The following is a 21118-nucleotide window of genomic DNA, read 5'->3' on the forward strand; positions in this document are numbered from 1 at the left end:
TTTAATTGTTTTTTGAAGCTAAAAATGATTTAGGGGCAATAGGTCAACCATCTACGATTTTAAAAATCTGAATCTTCATAACTATGCTTCTATTTCTTTGAGACAGATGGAGAAAAATGCAATATATTGCATTATTATAACATATCCTCTTGAAAAATAAGCCTCTATCATAGTTTCATCTTTCTTCCACTAGAAATATTGAAGAATATTTAGACATTTTTCATCTTTGTGGCCTTTTGGCTAAGAAAGCAATATTTTGATAAATTTCTATGAAATTTCAAAGCTCAGTTTCATTTGACTTTCTTAAACATGATTTTAAATTTTTGTCAAAGAATAAATATACAGTTTCAAGTAATTAACCCATTTTTTAGAAATATAAGAGACATCTACATGAAAATGTAGCTATAATAAAAAAACTATGTAATAAGATCTACTTATCAGAAATTCTGACTCATACATTTTCATGTCAAATTATGGTGTCAAAAAGTTACAATAGTAACGTAAAAAGACTCCAACACCATACATTTAATTCCAATTTTTACGTATTAAGCCTTTTTCTTCAAGTATAAGGGAAATAGATTTTTAGTTAATGTCTCTGGATAAACTGCATCTCTTTCAGTTTCAAGTGACAGAAAGGCCACAACCCAAACAGGCTTAAGGAAGAAGGCAATGCTTTGGCTTCTAGAACTGAAAAGCTCAGGAGGTCAGGGTCAGCTTATTGCAAAAGCCCCAAAGGTGTCACTATGACCTGTTGTCTTAGGTCTCCAGCTCTTGACTTTGCCTCTCCTGGGATGACTCCATTCCCAGACAGGTTCTGCTGTAGTGGCAGCAAGAGGGATGCAACAACCCTGGCCTCACAGCCTTACAGCTCCAAGCCTGGGGGGATGGGAGCTGATGGGGCGGGATTGCTTTTTAGATAGTTCCTGAAATTCAATCTGGCTTGACAAGTTAGGTCACATGTACATTTCTGAACCAAGCACAAAGGGAAATATGCACATAGACTTGAGAGTTGGGGAGAACTGGGTACCCAAATGAAAGTTCAGAGCTGTTGCACAAAGAAGGGGAAATGAATGTTAGGAGAAACCACAAGTGTTGACGACGTTCTTCAGGTGGGAGCCAGGCTCCTCATCTGTTTCTTACCTTATCTGTGTTGTTGACCTAATTCTAGACTGGGCAATATAATTCAATTTAGTCTGTTTTCTTTTGTCTCAGTTTGCTGTCAGATAATGAATGGGCAAGCTTATGTTCTATTAATAAGAGTAGCCTAAAGCAAAAAGAAAAAAATGACTAGTGTGGTTTTTCTAAAAATAAAAGTTATTTCAAAACACTTGTGTAAATAAAATATATAGGTCAGCTAGATATTTTCAGCTGAGTTTGCCATAATAGGGTCACACCAAGACCTAAAACTTAGGTGTGAAGATTTTATAATGATTTTTTGTCTATTCTCCCAAAGGTAATTAAAGTCTTCGGAAACTAATGTTTTTATTAATCTACATTGAGAAATGAAATTGCCAAGCAGATCAAACTTCATGTATCAACTGGTCACTGAAAAATGACCTTAAAGGATAATGTCATCAACCATCATAACCTGACTCTTATCTGCTAATGGGATGGTTTAAATGTTTCAAACAAAATTCTTACATGGGCCATTGAATGTAGTTTCCTTCTGATATTCCTGGAGAATGCTCTGGAAGATTCTACCCAGTACTCTTGTTATGTCACCAGCAGTGTAGGTCCATTTTTAGTGACAGGTTTCTTACCATTTCCAATAGTATGGCTTATTTACATTAGCCTCATTTTTATTAACATCTGCATTTTAAAGGATGTGTATTAAGAGCTCAGGTTCCTGTTTAAAATATGAGCGATGCCTTAATTTTATACGAAACACACTTTACCACCCCTGGGAAAATGATTTCCTTGAAAGGTGGTTGGCTAATCTCATTCATTATATGTTACTCTGTATATGTATTTCACGGACTTTCATATTCTGACCTTTTCCCAAATTGTAGATGGGGGAACAGCCGGTTACTGGAGCAGTCTGAACACACACAGTATTTACCAATTAAGTCCACCGTTGTGTATGGGCACAGCTCATGGCACCTCAAAACAGTTACAATAGTAACATCAGAGCTCAGTGATCACGGGTGACCATCACAAATATAATAATAATGCAAAAGTGGAGTATCGCGAGAAATACAAAAATGTAACAGAGACACGAAGTGAGCAAATGCTGTTGGGAAAATGGCACCGATAGACTTGCTCCACACGGTTGCCACAAACCTCCAATTTGTAAAAAACTCAATATCTGTGAAGAGCAATAAAACGGGGTCTGCATGTGATGGATTGTTCTAAACAGTCATTTTTTATTTTTTACTCAGAATCAACATCATATGATTTTTTTTCAGCCATCTTCAATCCAAACATTTACTGTCTATGAAAGCAACTGCAGGTATTGTATTTCATTTGGTTTCAAAAAGTATGCCTCCTAGAAATGACTATCAGATAGGGGGAGCGAATCATTTGATGTGGAAAAAGCCAGTCAACAAACAAAACGTGCTCTACATCACAGCAGAAAAAGAGGAGTTCTCTTACTGGTTTCCGTTTCTGTCTACAGATGGACTCATTGACTGCATGGATCCTGACTGCTGTTTACAGAGTTCCTGCCAAAATCAGCCCTACTGTCGCGGATTACCTGATCCCCAGGATATCATTAGCCAAAGCTTACAATCACCATCTCAGCAAGCTGCCAAACCCTTCTATGACCGAATCAGTTTTCTCATAGGATCTGATAGCACCCATGTCATACCCGGAGACAGTCCTTTCAATAAGAGGTTAATGCAGCTTTTCCTTACATAGACTTGTAGTGATACTATCATCAGTGAGAAGCCCTTTATATGAAATGCTGATGACTGTGAATTTGAGGAAAGTGCTTTCTTTAAAAGGCAGTTTCTCCTCGTTTGGCACATCCTTCACCAAACTTCGCATTTCAAGCATTTTTGACATAGTTCCCATACTTTGTCAATTTCAGTACCTGAAACATAACAGGACATCCCATTAAGGAGTCAATAAATCTTCATTTAACTAGTTGATTTTTGTTAGCACAGTTGGAAATGTTTCAAAAGAAGCAATGAAAAGACTCCAAAAGGCAAAACAGAAGTGCACTTTTTTTTAAGCTGAGCTCACTAAATAATACAAATTATGAAATCATGTAATGGAACTGCTAACGGCATGGCAGTAAGATTGCATAAGCTGTTGGACTGGTGCTTTGCAGAGCAGTAATGACCTGAAAATAAACCAGTAAGGGAAAGCAGGTGTCTTGTGTCTCACTGAGCAAAAGAAGATGATTTACACCAGAACTCCTGGTTCTGCAGCAGTTTAATAGCATTAATGCAGTTAGACCCAGCAGTTGATTAAAAGTTGTTTCACAAATGTTCCTTATTGCCTGCTTAAATCTTGTACTTTTTGGTCCCTGTAGATTTCCCAATTGCCTTGGAATTAATTGGAAAGTATACTTTCCTTCATGTAAGCACCAGGTATATGACATGAAAAAACTGCAGCTTATAATTTTAAAACTTCATCTCTAAATTATTGGTCTTGATAACTTTCCAAAATCCAGATTGCAATGAATTAAAACCCCTGGTAAACACCAGACATTTCGAGAATGTGGATTACAATGAATTAGAAGGAACATTGTCTTGGGAGTATTTCAGGTCTGGTTTCTGTGAATACAAGTGCATGCAGTAGTGTTATTTTATCCTTAGATTGAATTATCTCTACATCATGATAATGTTGGCCTGAAAAGACAAATGTTCATTCTAGTTTTTCTACTTTTCCCACAGCCTTGCATCCGTCATCAGAGGCCAAGTACTAACTGCTGATGGAACACCACTTATTGGAGTGAACGTCTCATTTTTCCATTACCCAGAATATGGATATACTATTACCCGCCAGGATGGAATGTAAGTTAATCCCAACACCCTGTCTCTGTTTGAAGTATTTTAAGTATAAAAACTAGGCATGCTTGGGCTTCCCTGGTGGCGCAGTGGTTGAGAGTCCGCCTCCCGATGCAGAGGACACGGGTCCGTGCCCCGGTCCGGGAAGATCCCTCATGCCGCGGAGCGGCTGGGCCCGTGAGCCATGGCCGCTGAGCCTGCGCGTCTGGAGCCTGTGCTCCACGACAGGAGAGGCCACAACAGTGAGAGGCCCACGTACCGCAAAAAAAAAAATAATAATAAAGACTAGGCATGCTTGTATCACCCAGCATGTTTTATTGTCCCTTCTAATACGGAACTGCAACAACTTTTAGACTCCAGAAATCTGTGACAGTACGTGGCGGCAGAAATTTAAAGTTATATACTCAGATAGGTCTTTAAAAGTTGATTTCATTTCCTAAGGCATAATAATAGTGTTGTGGTTTTATAGGAGAATGTTCTTCGTCTTAGAAGCTTCATGTTGAAATATTTGAAAGTGAGATTTTGTAATATCTACAACTTACGCTCAGATGGTTCTGGAAAAGGAGTAGATAGGTAGATAGGTAAAGCAAATTTGGAAAAATGTTAATAAATTAGTAAATCTAAGTTAAGGGCATATGGATGGTCATTGTATAATTCTTTTAATATTCCTGTAGATTTGAAACTATTTCATATAAACGTTGGGAGAAGAAGTTTTTCTTTATAAAGCATATTGATCTGGGGAGGTGAGTGACTGGAGTTGCATGAGATCCAGATAATTCACTAAGCATGTCTTGTTTTTTCTTAGGTTTGACTTGGTGGCGAATGGCGGGGCTTCTCTAACTTTGGTATTTGAACGATCCCCGTTCCTCACTCAGTATCATACTGTGTGGATTCCATGGAATGTCTTTTATGTGATGGATACCCTCGTCATGAAGAAAGAGGAGAATGACATTCCCAGCTGTGATCTAAGTGGCTTCGTGAGGCCGAATCCTATCATTGTGTCATCACCTTTATCCACCTTTTTTAGATCTTCTCCTGAAGACAGTCCCATTATTCCCGAGACACAGGTAGGATATTCTAGCAGGCATTGCTTTTATATAAACCATTTTCAGATCATGGGGTTTCCAAAGAATGTTTTTACAGGATTACAGAATTCCAGTGCTATCCTAAATAATTCTATAGAATGACATATAGAATGTGGTGTGTGTATGTACAAGGATAGGTATTTCTATAGTAAGATATCTAGGTATTCCTTAAAGATCTATTAAAAATACTTTTTCCTCAAGCTATATCTGTATCTTGTATTAATTGTAGCCAAATGGGAAAACAGCTTAAGCTCGACAGCTAAAAATGCCTTTGCTCATGTATTCATTCATTGCAAAAAAGGTTTTAGTGCCTGTACCTGACCTCCTAACTGACGCTGTACCAAGTGCTACTGTACATGGTCATCACTCTGAATATCTCACTGCTTAATGGTTATTGTAAGCCATTCTACATGTGATAAAGATTTGAATGAAGAACTATGGAAGTTCAAAAGAGAGCTCAGTTCCTAAGGAAGCCAAGGAAAACATCACTGAAGATGCTGGCCTTCAAAGGGGAAAGGATATTCCAGATAGAAGAAAATGTGTAAGCGATAGCATGGTGGTAAAAACAAATGCTGTTGTATAAAAACTGGTGAGCAATTTAAAGGTGTAGGACACTTATGGGGAAAGACTGGGGCAGGTAATGAATGGCCCAGAAATACCATACAATGGGTACCTTGAATTCTTTAGATGACATGGAACCAGGGGGCCAATGTAGATTTTTCAGCATTTCTCTAATGCTAACTCAAGTGACAAAATGCATAAAATAATAGAAGGAGACAGATCAGTGAACAGAATCGTATTCACTGTACGTCCATACAGACCCAGCACCCCGAGGCAGAGGGCCCACCAATCATACCGGTTGTGGAAATGAGGAAGAGGGAATGGATTAGACAGATTTGGAGGTAGAGCTGGGAGGACGTGGTTTCCGCGTGTTTAGCCAAGTCAAGGATGGAGCTTACAGATCAGGCAGCTGGCAAAAATCGGCTTAATGGTTGGTTTTTCCGCTCGGGCTGGATTTACTTTTCCCACTAATGCAAAAAATACGGTCAAATTAAGAAACACGTTTTAATGAACTAAACTGCAGATACTTGTTCCAGGGAAATAGGCTAATGATGACAAAGACAGTAATCAGTTATTGAAATTAGGAATAACACGATATTTTGAAATACAGGAGTAACTCCTAGAAGACCACAGAAATATATATTCATGAAAGACTGCCTTACCTATGGAAAACCTATCAAATTTATGGGAAATTATTTTGGAAATAAATTAAGAGGAAATAAATGATATGCTTGAGGTTTCCATCACTTATATTTTCAGGGCCATTCAAGAGTCACAAAATCTATTTTTCAAACTAACCCACTGGTGTTTCACCCCAATGATATGGAACAGTGAGTTCTGTTCAGATGGTTCACCCTGTACCCTACAGTCCTACAAAAGTACTGTCAATCTGAAACGTAAGGGTTTCCCTAAGTCTAATAGAGCTCTAGGAAGTTTCTGTATCTCCATAAACTGTTCTGCTTAAGACAGTCTGTGTTTGAATTCAGTCAGCGTGGCTGGTGAGGAAAATGCCAACTGTAATAAATCGGCGTGTCTGTTACAGCATAGCAGCGCCCTCTCCGTCTGCTAGACTGCATCACATCCCGCTTCCTGCCAACACTGACTCACAGGCCGAATGGAAGTTTGTTTAGCCCCTTCTTTTGTTCTACTTCCAACTGCGTGATTGTTTATATCGAAAGTGACAGCTATACCCTCAGTAGCATGGGTTCTACTTAAGTTATTAAAATTTGTATGACAGGGCTTCCCTGGTGGCGCAGTGGTTGGGAGTCCGCCTGCCAATGCAGGGGACACGGGTTCGAGCCCTGGTCCGGGAAGATCCCACGTGCCGCGGAGCAACTAAGCCTGTGCGCCACAACTACTGAGCCCACGTGACACAACTACTGAAGCCCGTGTGCCTAGAGCCCGTGCTCCGCAACAAGAGAAGCCACCTCAATGAGAAGCCCGCGCACTGCAACGAAGAGCAGCCCCCGCTCGCCGCAACTAGAGAAAGCCCGCGTGCAGCAACGAAGACCCAACACAGCCAAAAATAAATAAATTTTAAAAAAAATTTGTATGACAGATATACATCATTCCTAACCGTTTCACGTGAGAGGAACTGGAAGGACGAGAACACTACTGAACACTGAATCGCTATTCTAAGATTTTTCTAAGCGAAAAAGTAGTCCTTTAAGTCTGAATAATGAATAGTCATAGAGCAGTCTGAGGCAGCCTTTGAGAATGCTATTTAATTCTTAGTAGAGAAAGTGGTGAGTTCCTGGGGTAGGTTCTTAAACATAGATAGTCTTGCACTTTACAGTAGATGTCGTAAGCCTAGGAAGAGCTATTATTATTAAACAAACTAATAGCATCACTAGTAAGTAGGATCTGAATTGCTTGGATAGATTTTATACACAATGTAACATAAATTTTTCAAAACATTTAAATAATGTTTTGGCATAATATATTTTGCCTATGTCGGGATAAATTTGTTGGCATTCGTTGACCAAGGCACAGCGATGCGTACGTTGTGGGGTTAAGACTTTGATTTTTTAAATTTGTAAAGGAGATGATTCTTATGCAGGTAATTATGTTAACTTCTTACACTCGCTTCAATTCAGAAAGTACAAATGGAGTGTCTTTTGTGTGCATTCGACAACACATTAGTTGTTCTCTGGGGGAAAATTTACGCAACTTGAAACTATTAGTTCATGTACCATCATATCAAAAATCAGTGGTGAGTTGAAGCGCAGTGTTTAACTAATTATGAGTATGTGCTATTACCTTCCAACATGAATATGGAATTTGCTACAGTTTAACCCAAATGAATTGGTCTGTTTTGCTATCATTCCTGCCTTTAGGAGTAGGTTTAATCCTTCAATGAGCCAGCTGGCGTGGGCCAGATCTTTGGCCTGGACCACATCGCGGTGCTGAGCTAACCGTCTTACAAATGTCTGCTCTAATTCTTCAGGGCCATAGGTGTGACAGATGGGTTAGTGAGAATCCACAGTGACCATAAAGTAACGAGTCATTGCATGTCAGCCTGCTGGAACAGTCACAGTATTTCCTGTATGAGGGGTAGCACCTGAGCTGTGATTAACTCAGAATAAATAACAAGAAGCTTTTAGGAGAAGAAAAATTGGGCTGGCAGAGGAGTTATTTTTAATTATTGAATAAGATAACATCTCAAATGCGTGTTTATGATTAGTGACTCTTTAGTGTCTTATTTTAGTTGCTTGGCGCCGTTCCTTTCAATGCATTTTACCTAATAGTCGTACATGATCACCGTTTGCTTTCTCCAACCCTAGGTACTCCATGAAGAAACCACAATTCCAGGAACAGACTTGAAACTCTCCTACCTGAGTTCCAGAGCTGCCGGATATAAGTCAGTACTTAAGATCACCATGACCCAGTCCGTTATCCCATTTAATTTAATGAAGGTTCATCTGATGGTAGCTGTAGTAGGAAGACTCTTTCAAAAGTGGTTTCCTGCCTCACCGAACTTGGCCTATACTTTTATATGGGATAAAACAGATGCTTATAATCAAAAGGTCTATGGTCTATCTGAAGCTGTTGGTAAGTCCCTTGTAAATATATATTCTGAACCGAAAACATTGTCTTGAAGTCAGAACTAACATAAAATGCATTGTAACGTGTGAAAATCCATGGGTAAGCAGAGAGGAAGACAGTAAGGTTGCCTAGGAAAGTGATAGGCTGGTTTGTTTAGACCTACCTTGGGGAAGAGGAATATACTCCATGTGATGAAGAGGAGAAAGCATCCATTTTTCTGGCTGAAATTATATCTTAGAAGAATGTTCTGAATGAGATTTCAGGCTGCCATATCCTTTCTTTCATGTTTTTTTCTTACTGTGCCCCTTCCTTTTTTCGTTTCTTTCTTTCCTTTATCATTTTATTTCGTTAGCTTTCCTTCTCCTTTTTTTTTTAATATTTTCAGTATCTAACAGCTAGTGTAGTTTCAACTCATAATGATATTTTAATGTGACATCAGACAACATTTGTGTCCAAAAATTATTCCAGCTCTTCTGACTGGAAGAAACAGTCAATTCAGCGGAATGGTATTCTTAAAACATCAAACGAGTTGTTTCACTGCATGACTGGACAATGCAATCAAGGTTTGACCTGTTGAGGTATGCATAGTGTAGCTCCAAGCTCAGGCTCAGAACATCAAAAACTAAAGGAAAACATGTGTTTTGTTCTCTTAGCTGTTACCTGAAAATACAGTAGACATTTTATTCTGAAATTAATATATAATTTGGACTGGAATTAGTTCAGATCAGTCAGATAGTTGCCACTTCTCCCTTCACTTTGTTCTAAATTTTAAAACCCGCGTTTCATTGTGAACTCTGAAGTTTTCCATCTGTAATTTGTTCGTGTTAATTTACCGCTAGTTTTATTGCCCGTTCCTGATAACATATGAATATGGTGTCATAACCTGGCTATCTTTTTGCTATGTTGAACCTTACTTACTATAAATATTCTCCATAACTTAATACTCTTGGAAACTAAACATCACTACTTATGCAGATAGCAAACCTTACTTTTAGTTGTTATCATCTGATCAGCATTCAGGGCTGAGTTGTCGGATCTCATGATTCGCCCAGTTACCTGATCTGAACTTCGTTTTGTGCTGTGAAGCCCTTGTGAAAAGTGGGAAAAAATACTGGTTTTCTATTAAGTCAGTACAGACATAATATTTGGAGATCATTTTTTTAGAAAAACACCTTTTATGTGATCAAATCTTCTCATATAAAAATAGACTCTTCTCACAAATAAGTGGAAATAGAGTCTCAGAGCACATCAGTGAAAAAAGCAGTTTTATCAGAATAATAAAATAAATCCCATTTCTGCCTGTGGTTGGGAAGATGAACTGTGATTTGTTTTGATTCTAGTGTCGGTTGGATATGAATATGAGTCGTGTTTGGACCTGACTTTGTGGGAGAAAAGGACTGCCATATTGCAAGGCTACGAATTAGATGCTTCCAACATGGGCGGTTGGACATTAAACAAACATCACGTATTGGACGTTCAGAATGGTAAGATCTTGTTCACAGATAATATTACTCACCTTCAAATTGATTAAACTGCAGCAATATTTTATCCCATGCATGCTGTAGGATCAGAATTAGTAGGGGGAGAGAAGTGTATTTTCAAAGACTATAAAAGCCTAAAGTGGGAACTACATAATACACGCCACAATGTTCATTGTTCATATGCTCGTCACCAACATAGTTTTCCCGGGAAGTCAGCGAGTTGATCCAGAGCGCTTTAGGGAGGTTTACGAAAAATGAAGGGAGGGGGATTTTTGAAGTAAAGAAAAAATAAAATGCCAAGTCACTTAACCAAAATATTTCTAGTAGATCTTAATCCTTAAATAATTAGTCTGTTCTCAGTATCTAGATTATTTTTCAGTTCTTCTTAGACTGTATTTGAGGGAAAAAACTTCTCGCACTCAAACTGGGTTACATATGCTGTCATCTGACTTTGCAAGTAATCTAGAAAAAAAAGCAAGAATCAAAAGTATTGTGTTATAGACCTTATAAGTAAATCTGCTGTGAAAAAACATGTCAGATCTCACAAACCAAAAGAGATAAATTATTTGCAAAATGTGACCCGCTTCATCTCACAAAGAATATTATTTACATTAAACAAATTCTGTTGTCTTCGCCGTGTTTCTAACATTTTACCCACATGCTGGCTACATCTCAGATAGTGTATAGGTGCTTTGCTAGAAAGACAGAATCCTAAGATAACTTGCTCTCACCTCCTATCCTGAACCATATCCCGTGCTAGTAACTGTCTGCCCTTCTCTTACGAATAGCCAGAGAAGAAGAGTTCAGTCTTGTCGAAACAATCTAGCTTTTCTCTTAGCAGAGGTTTCCGAGGTTCAGAATGCCGAATTAAGCATGCAATACAACTAAATATTTAACTATGATTAATGGCCGCTTTTTCAGACTAATGTTGCTTTGATATTGATTCTTTTTGTAAAAAAAAAAAAAAAAAAGTTTGTCAGAGTTGGAGAGGATACATTTTAAACTTCCCAAACGTGCTAAATCTAAAACAGTTTCCAGGCCAGTGCTTGAAAATGCTGGTGCCTCACCTCCAGAAGAGAATCGTACGGAGCGAATCAGTAGTAAGAGAAAGACAAAACAGAATGACCCTTTGCACCTTTCCTAGTTTACAGCGGTGCTAAGCTCTCCTTCCTTTCCGGCTGTGTCCTGGACATCAGGTTTTAGTTCACTTTGCACCTCAGAAGGTTGGGAGCAGAGCCGAAAACTAGTGCCACGTGCAGCACATGTTTTGGAGACGTGGGGCGTCCCAACCCCAGAGGATGCTCTCTGTGCCCTCTCTGGTCATCAGCACTGTCTGAAGCCTGCTACATCAGTCACACGAGGTTTAACCACGTCTTTCAAAATGCAAAGCCATGTGCCTGCCGTGCTAGTAGCGGCTCTCGATTAAATTCTCTACAATTATATTTCACATGGTTTGACATACTGCTATATTCCTCCAGTTCTTTACCGACAGAATGGGAGGAAAAACCTCTCCACATGCATTTTAGTTATGATGAGAACACGGGGTAAAGTTCATAACCAGTTCGCCACAGGATTTCACCCAAGAGATTATGAACCAGTAAGAAGAGTACAAGCAAAGAACTTGAGGAAAGCCCGTACCTGATACTGAACACTCAGTGTCATATTCGGGAGGATTAAGAAACGCATAGATATTTTGCGTGTGGATATATATAGTAAAAATACATACAGTCTGCCAGAGAATAGTGTATAGTTAATTTTTTTTTTTTTTTTGGCTGTGTTGGGTCTTCGTTTCTGTGCGTGGTCTTTCTCTAGTTGCGGCGAGCGGGGTCCACTCTTCATCGCGGTGCGCGGGCCTCTCACTGTCACGGCCTCTCTTGTTGCGGAGCACAGGCTCCAGACGCGCAGGCTCGGTAGTTGTGGCTCACGGGCCTAGTTGCTCTGCGGCATGTGGGATCTTCCCAGACCAGGGCTCGAACCCGTGTCCCCTCGCATTGGCAGGCAGACTCTCAACCACTGCGCCACCAGGGAAGCCCTTAATTTTTATTAAGATATCAGGTCAGATGTAAAAACTGGGCCACGCCAAATTCCGTCCTCCAAAAAAATGGTTATAAATTATAAAATAGATATTATTTTAAAATGCAAGCTAACCTGATTCACAGAGAACTGATTGTGATTTCAGATTTTATCCAAGAGCAGTTTGACAAGTAGTGGCTTTTCAAAGTGACGTGTGTCTAATTGAGTAAACAAAGTGATTTGTAATCATGACAAGGTGGATGAGCTATGGAAATATATTAAGGAAGAAAAGACAAAAATGTAGACAGTGGCAGGTGTTTGTGCAGGCACCCTGGAACGTGGAAATAAATATTCTCATGTTCATCTTTCTGTTCTGTCATAATAGAGGAGAATCACGAAAGACCGATTGCTCTAAGAAATGAAGGAATAAGTCAGATGCAGTAGAGCAGTAGGCCGACTTTGTGGGACTGTCCTGATGAAAATTACAGAACTGGCTCTTCTAGGAGATTATAGTCCTATAATTGTCAAATAACGTAATCACAGAAAGAGAGACCTTAGGGCTCATTAATGTATTCTTTGAATATTCAAGGCAAAATGCCTTTCATCTGCTGTTATGATCCAGCCTATGTAGATGATTTTCCCTGAATTCGAATGAACCTGTTTTATCAGTCCTGATTTCTTTGTGTAGATTGGCTATGATTATTACATCACCCAAATAGCAAAGCATTAAAAAAGAAATCCCAGAATTCACCTAAAATGTGCTGAGCTATGAGAGGAGCATAATTATTCTGCTTTCTTCTTCACTTTAAAATTATCCCAAAGTGGGAGGAAAAAACACTTTCTCAAGTTTCCTGTTTGTACTTTCATGGGATTGATTCTTCTAACAGTACATCTGTTAAAAAGTATAAACAACAGGTGTTTACAGAGAATAACACATTGAGAAGGATCTTGAATGTGTGTGGAACAATAACAGCTGACCATCCAGTTACATCAGAGCAAAATGGAACCAGTGATCTATGTATAAAACTGGTAAATGAATAAAGTTAGAATCTCCACTCAAATCCAGTTTCTAACTATGAAAATATTTATTTGGAATTTTCTCTCAGATTCTCATTGCAGACCAAAGTAGAGCAGACTGGTATTTTGTCTTCTTAAACTTACTGGCACTTTCATGTCTAAAAGCAGAATTCACTTGACATTATAACTGCCCTTCCCAGTTTTGTCCCGTCTGAGATCTCGAATCGTTGCATGCACATGCATTCTCAAGGCAGGCTGAAGCGTGAGCGAGAAGGACACTCTTCAGCAGTACAGTAGTATGTTGGAGGTTTGATATATATTTCCTACCTCTGTTTCCTAGAAAGTGTATTTAACCTTTTAAAAATCAGTGATAAACTCATAAAGAAGAAATTCATATTTACGGTGCCCATTTTTATTAGTTGGACTAATATAGAATGTTTTCGACATCATTTAACAATTAGGCAAGCTTGCAGTTCCCTAAAGAACATTGTGTAGAGATGCTTCTCAGACTCGGTTGCATGTTAAGAGCATCTGGAGAGTTTTAAAAAATCTCAGTGCCGAGGCTGCACCCCAAATCAATTAAATCAGCATCCCTCAGGGTGAGTTCCCAGCATCGGTAGTTTTTACAGCTCCCCTGTCAGTTCCAATGTGTAGCCAAGTTTGAGAATCACTGATGTTGAGAATTTGGGTTTTTAAGTTTTCTCGTTAGTCCTTTGTTTCTTCCACCAGACATTCTTTAAATCCCTAACGGACGGCATTTTTTGACGTATCCTATGTATCTTGCCACATAATGTCTTACACTAGGTAACTGAATGGAGCTCTTTCCGAAAGAACTTCAGCTGACAGTTTTCAGTCCAGATCGAAAAGGCAGAGAATTGTGGTTTCTAGAGTGAACATGTTTGCTTTTCATCTCTGCTCCTTTCATCTTAAGAAAAATGCGTTTTCTCTCTTCTAGGTATACTGTACAAGGGAAACGGAGAAAACCAGTTTATCTCCCAACAGCCTCCTGTCGTCAGCAGCATCATGGGCAACGGCCGGAGGCGCAGCATCTCGTGCCCGAGCTGCAATGGTCCAGCTGACGGGAATAAACTCTTGGCCCCAGTGGCGTTAGCCTGTGGGATCGACGGCAGCCTGTACGTGGGGGACTTCAACTACGTGCGGCGGATGTTCCCTTCCGGGAACGTGACGAGCGTCTTGGAACTGAGGTATGTCTCTGCGTAGCTCGGGACTTTGATCAGAGCTACACATGCCTTTATTTAAAAAATGTTGAATCTAACGTACTGATTCATTTATTTAAACGTACCTTTCCAGTGTTTACAGTTCTCCTTAGGAAGCAGTTAAATTCTTGGTTAAAGGTAAGAAAAGCCCAACACGTATATATTGTGCCATAAATGCATAAAAGAGTATGAAGTCACCCAGTGTATAAAACGTCTCACTGATTCCAGTGAATTCTCTGTACTCCAATAAGCTAGAACTATGATTTTTAAACCCCTTCAGTTATCTTTGGAATAACCTTATGATATAGGTTGTCACTCTTTTGTTTCACATGGGTTGAAATTAAGGTGTAAAATATTTTCCTACAGTATTGGGACATAATAGCAAACCAACTAAGCCTATAACTTTCAGCTAGAATATTGGATCTTCAAGTTGGGTTGACCCATCAACCATAATGCCAATAGTTAAAGTAACAAATGGCTGTTTTTGCATTGTTCATTTAAGTGTGGTTATCAAAATCATCCTATTCTGTGAGTTATTTGATGAGCCTTGACCTACAAAATTCATTTCCAGTGTTATTTCTGCTTAAGTTAGCAATTTTCCATAAAATAATTAAAATCTCAGTATTCAACTCATGATATAGAAACCTTTTCTAACTATGCTTTTTTCTCCGCCTTTTTTTGTCTGCTTCCACCAAGAAATAAAGATTTTAGACATAGGTAAGCATCTTGCTTAAAAGTTATTGTATATTTTTGAATGTCCTTTTTACTTTTCAATGTGACTATCTGACATTGTTTTCTAAGAACATTTAATCATGAGAGAGGAAACTCAGTATCACAGAGCATCTAAGGAATGAAAACTACTCAAATGAACCACTATTATACAACATCTTGCAACTCCTTTTGTGCAGTTTATATTTTCAAGTTGGCTGACAAAGTAAATTCTGTCACAAAAAAATGAGTATAATGAACATCTCCATGTAACAACAACAAAAAAATCTGTAAATTTCAGTTACTGACTGAGCCATATAGAACAGAACATTTGAAGCACAGCTGGGAGAGTTTACGGAGAGTTGAGTTTGACCAATAGCCAGGGCAGATTCTGCTTTATTGGGCCCAAAGCTTATTCAATTTGGGGGGTTCTGTTTAAGAAAAAGAATCTAAAAATAGTTTACTTTGGCAAATTTTTAAAAACGTGAGATCTCCTGACTACGCTGCCAGGGCCCTCATTGGTCTTGGAAGGAACCCATACAAGTGAAGGGGCCCTGAAGGTTAAGCTTTATTGACTTCCTGGTAAATTCATTGCTGCTGTAGTTAAAACTGTGTGTTTAAAACCCATTTATGTTTTCCTAAGTTGAGAGAATTACTAGATTTGAGTTTTAAGAAGTAGTGTCTCCACTGACATTATTATGGAAGAAAAGACTTTCCTCGAGGCTAAGAATGGTTATAGTCGAAGCAAATACATAGGTTCAGAAGTTTTCCAGATTCTGTTTGCTCTGTACGCTTAGCTGAGAAGGTACGGGGCAAGCTTGTATAATATATGGACACTTTTGACTGAAAAACTTTCCTCAGGACAGCAAAAAAAAAAGGGGGGGGGAGAAAAAAATACGTTTGCAAGTAAAGCTAGCCAAAAAAGCAAGACATATTGGATATGCTAAATGTAGTTTGGCCATTAAAATAACTAATAAAATGATATTAGATAGAAGAATTAGTGATAATTTATGTGAAGTCCTTGAGATGAATAAATCCACATGACTCAGTTAAACTCTGGTGTAGAGATTGACTACTAGAAATTAAAAACGTTCTGCTGAAAGATGTGTAGCTGTCGCATATCGGTACGACCAGGCCTGGTCCTAAGACCTTTTCCTAAGCTCCCCTACTGATCTTATGCTACCAGCTAATAGCCCAGCCGCATGCAAAAACTAACACGGAATTTCTCCAGACTTCTGAGCCTGCAAAGCTCTGCTTTTAGAAACCACAGCAGAATATCAAACTTTTTCTGGCCTTGCCTTCTTAGTAACTGTGGAGAAAAGAAGACAACCTGGTGTGTGCACCAACTAAGTGCGAAAACACTGGAGGCAATACAGAAAGCCCATCAGAGCAGCCACCTTTTAACAAGCCGGCCTATTCCACGCCAGGCACGGTGCCAGATACACGGTGCTGCAGACCCACATAACAGCCCTTCCAACCCACATAACAGGAACTGACAGAGGCTCAAGGAGGTTGTGTGTCTTCCCCAAGATACATAACTAAGAAACGGGGAGCAGAGATTTGAATGCCTCTAAAAAGTGTGTTCTTTGCACTATACCACACAGCCAGTTTTCATCTGTCCAAACGGCCAGGTTTCTATGGGCTAATGCCCTGGGTGTGCAAAAAGCTAGGTTTATTTCACAACCATTTGACAAATTACCTAGAACTGTCATCTCTCTGGGGAAAAATCTGTGAGGTTAGAGCTACCTTTTTTATCACCAGTACTTTATAAAATGAACTCATTATGTACTGACTCGTGCTGTTCGGCAGTGATACTCATTGTAACCCGTCTGTCATGAGTCTCCTCTGTACATTATCTCCCCTGTACGCTATCCTGCTACGTGTGGGTGCTTGCATTTCCTTTATGCGCCATGCATGTAAAATAAACTGGTTTGGGGTTTAACTTGATTTCGTCTTTATTAAGTCAGTGTTAACTGATCACTTACCATGTGCTAGGCTCTTGGACAAATTGTAGTGTGAGACAAAGTCCACGCTCTCAGAACTCCCAATCTAGTAGGGGAAACAAGATGTGCATGTAATGGACTGAATCATATCATCAGTGTCGTTCTTTGACGCTTCATCACATCCATGGCCTGTCCTGCGAGAGTAACTGTGCAGGAAGGGATTCCTGGGAAATGGGAGCGTGGGTCGGAGGTTTCCCGGAAGGTGGATATTGGCCGTTGCTCTAAGGTGAAGTCTGCTTACACAAAACAACCAGGAGGAAGGAGGGCAGTCATGAATAAAGTGAAGCAGGGAGGAGCCCAATCTGACTACCTGTTGGGTCTGTTTCTTTTACTTTAACCCTCGCTTCCCGATGCTTTTGTTCACTGAAAGGATACTGTCTCTACACAATGGCCTGCCCCGGGGAACCCTGCAGCTCTGCCTGAATGTTAAACCAAAGTGTCTTTGTTCAGGGGAACATCCGGACCCTGCCCACCTGCGGATGGCTGCAAGGAAGAAGAAATTAGCACATCCCCTCCCCCAGGCTGGCCATTCCAGGGGATATTTCCAAAACTTGTGGCCTTTTTACTTTACTTCCTTATCTCCTCCCCTCACTGTGCTATAAAAGAAACTGGCATCCAAAGCCCGATAAGATGGTTATTTTGGGACTGTAGTCTGCCACCTTCTCGGTCTGCCGGCTTTCCGAATAAAGTGGTATCCCCTGCCGCAACACAGCGTCTCCGATTTATTAGGCTGTCATGCGGCGAGCAGAGTGAGCTTGGACTCGGTAACAAAAGAATATAGAGCAAGTCAACTTACTTGCTCAAAAGAGACGAGCGGGACATGTTCTAAGAGGAGCCCGATCCACTTCAAAATTATAATTTTGATAATGCCAAAATTACCATATTGGTAATAATGAGAAACACAGGTAGAAAGGCAGGTTAGGGTCAGAGAGCTCAGGGCCTTGGTAGCTCTAAGGAGTTCCTCTCCTGTCCTACAGGGTAACAGAGACAGTAGGGAACCATGGTCTGGTCTTGAACAAGATAGCGGCATCTCAAAGTGGCCTTTTAGGTGAATCTGGTATCAGTGTCCAGGATGACTTGAAGATCAGTTAGAAGACTGTTACGTGAAACCACGAGATGCTACCTGAAATAGTCTGGCAAGTCATGAAGGCGATCAGCCAATAAAATAAAGGAAGGCAGAGAATGGACACACTGTGTATGGGTGATGAAAAAGAGGAAGATGTAGAAAATAATCAAGGCTTTTGAGTTCAAGTCATCAAACAGAGGACAAAATCATTGACAAAAATAGGGATTCCCTTCACTTAGTAACTAATTTATCAAAATTGACCTAAACAAAATGACGATATTTCAGCTCATCGGAGCTTCTTCATTTAGCTTAAAAATTAAAATTCTTTTCAGGTGCTTCTTCCTATTTACCTACCTCTATCATCTTCCTTTTGCCAGATGATAGGGTCCACCTGGATTTCTCCTTATCCCCACTTTCCTGGCTAGCATAAACGTCATGAAAGGCTTAGGAGTAGGCGATAGGAGGAAAAAGAAAACTATGTCTAAATCTATGAAAATGGACAGAGAAGTCGGTTGTTAATGATTAAGTAAAGTAGGAAAATGCGCGCTTCTGCTCCTCTACGTGTGTTTCATGCCCTGTCAGCAGTCTCATTAATTGGACTAATGGGGGGAAAGAATGAATAAAAATATTGAATAGTAAAATAAATATAAAAACAGTAGTCTTAATATTTTAAAATTCAAAATATTCTGTCATACCAAATTTATTAAGTACTTGTCAGGATATTGTATCAAATCAAAGTCTCTAGCTATACTTTAATGAATAGTTATAAATACTACCCAACATATTAAACTTTTTACATAAATGGGAGCTTCTGAAATGCTTAGAAAATAAGTTTCTGTTATATATGCTAAACATTTCCTCTTACCATGTTTATAGTGTTAGTTTGCTAACAAACCCTTTTTGTAGGCAGTAAATTTTAGCTCACTCCTGTTCCAATGCTTTAAAATTCCAAAATAAAGGAAACTAAATTAATTAACTAATACCAGCCAAGGGGCATTTAAGCATGGAGGTCTAAAACTAAACTTTGTGAATTTTATATTGCCAATTAAAAGATCAAAGAAAGGGTCAATCACAGTTCTGTGAAATTGAACCGGTTAAAGTTTAGATACAAAACTATAAAAATTTGATTCAGCGCTTCTCATTGACTTAATATTTAAAAATTAAGCAGGCACAAGAATATCACATCCCGAAACCCTGCTTGCAATAATATAAACAGTCTTTCATTAGCCAGAAATTTTATACATAAATGTAATTTATGCTTCTTCAGACACTCTGTGTTCCAAGGGCTGTGGTACAGTTTCCAGCTAAAAAGATTAAAAGTGCTAATGATATCTATTCTATAGCTTGTCCTTTGCAAATATTTCTCAAGTCTAAGAAGGTTGAATTATGACAAAATAAATGAGCAAATCTAGTCTGCATTTACCACCAGGTCTGTATCTAACTGAAGAAGATGCAGAGAAAACGGCTTGGTAGATGTGATGATCTAGGCAGTTCAGGGTGAGTTAAGAATCAAGACACAGTAATAGTAAAGGCTCTTCTCTTGATCTCAGTTTCTTTGATTTTGCTGCTATTAGTCACAATCTCAATGTTATCATAAACCTTTCTGAAATGAAACTCCCAGTCAGTCACACAAGAAGGCTATTGTACTTCTGCTGAATAGAGATTTCCCCCCATTTCCTGCACCCCAGCTGCCAGCGGCTGACCGTTTGCAGTCATCATAGCCTCCCGTGTTCACAGATGTATTACTGATCTAAAAGCTCATCACCCGTTTGTACCACCTTCCCAGCCTCTCCAGGGCTTTGGCTTTTCAGGAAGGCAGAAGGACAAGAACCGCTATCAGAAAACTCTGTGCTTAGATCAGGTGTCCTTGAGTCCCAGACGCGTCGCACACGTGGCTCAGAGCTTCTTGCCACCAGCCTGGCAACTGCAAATTTCCAAACTCACTTGTCTCTTCTTTTAGTGTTTCAGTACAGATCCCTTCTTTCATTTAGGGAAGGCTGGGACCCAAGAAGCAGCTCTAGGTTGCCATAGCACGCTGCCCTGCCGGCAGCGGATGGAGCTCTCGTTTCCTGCTAGTCTGTGGGGAGTATTTCCAGGAGCAAATTCTCTTCTCCAGGGCCACGCGCTCCTCCACATTTGTTCTTCTGGACAGTAGAGTTCTCTGCGAGATTCGAGCCTTCACTTGGTGGACATCTTTCAAGCCACTGGCATATACTGCTTGGTTTAGAAATTTCTGTGTCCTCAAGGAAGGAGTGCTTCAGGACAGGAAATAGCAAATGTAAAGCACCACTTTGGACCTTCTCGTACTACTGTCCCACTGGAATAAAAGTTATGCCAATAAAGGCAAAGCTTACGACTCGAATGTCCATTATTTTTGGACCAAGAAAACTCGTGCCCTATAGCTGAAGAGAGTGCCACTGCTATTCAAGCAGCATCTCAGAAATCTGTTGTTCTTTCTCAGAATGAGGAACATCATGAAAAAGTATGCATTCTTCATTTACCTTTATCATCATTGCTCTAGAAACAATTCAAACTGGATGTTTTAAGAAGGATCTGCGTCGTTTTAGTAGTTTCGATGTTACAGTATAACAGCAGGACCAAGGAAACAAATTAGAACGTATCCAAATTTAGAGAATTTTTTTTCTTCTTTACATTTTCAGAAGTCAAGTTATAGTTTAGTTAACAGTAATTATGACACTTCTACACTGGCTAGAGTTACAAGGCAAAAAGACGTAGCAATGTAAGAGGAGACAGGATACAAGCCAATACTAAGAATAGCTAGGGGGGCTTCCCTGGTGGCGCAGTGGTTGAGAGTCCACCTGCTGATGCAGGGGACACGGGTTCGTGCCCCGGTCCGGGAAGATCCCACATGCCGCGGAGCGGCTGGGCCCGTGAGCCATGGCCGCTGAGCCTGCGTGTCTGGAGCCTGCGCTCCGCAACGGGAGAGGCCGCAACAGTGAGAAGCCCAC

At 39.8% G+C, this 21118-nt stretch overlaps 1 protein-coding gene across 1 annotated transcript in view; it reads left to right on the forward strand.

The window, feature by feature from the left end:
* Positions 1-21118, forward strand: part of LOC112401351 (teneurin-3) — a 200643-nt gene that overhangs the window by 134581 nt on the left and 44944 nt on the right. Inside the window, exons 12-18 of the mRNA XM_024747546.1 lie at positions 2615-2831; positions 3840-3959; positions 4759-5020; positions 8383-8650; positions 9985-10128; positions 14111-14360; positions 15069-15089. Coding sequence (XP_024603314.1) covers positions 2615-2831; positions 3840-3959; positions 4759-5020; positions 8383-8650; positions 9985-10128; positions 14111-14360; positions 15069-15089 — 1282 coding nt within the window. The remainder of the gene's footprint in view (positions 1-2614; positions 2832-3839; positions 3960-4758; positions 5021-8382; positions 8651-9984; positions 10129-14110; positions 14361-15068; positions 15090-21118) is intronic.

This window comes from Neophocaena asiaeorientalis, unplaced genomic scaffold (assembly GCF_003031525.2).
Source record: "Neophocaena asiaeorientalis asiaeorientalis breed wild unplaced genomic scaffold, Neophocaena_asiaeorientalis_V1.1 scaffold683, whole genome shotgun sequence".
NCBI classification, from domain to species: Eukaryota; Metazoa; Chordata; class Mammalia; order Artiodactyla; family Phocoenidae; genus Neophocaena; species Neophocaena asiaeorientalis.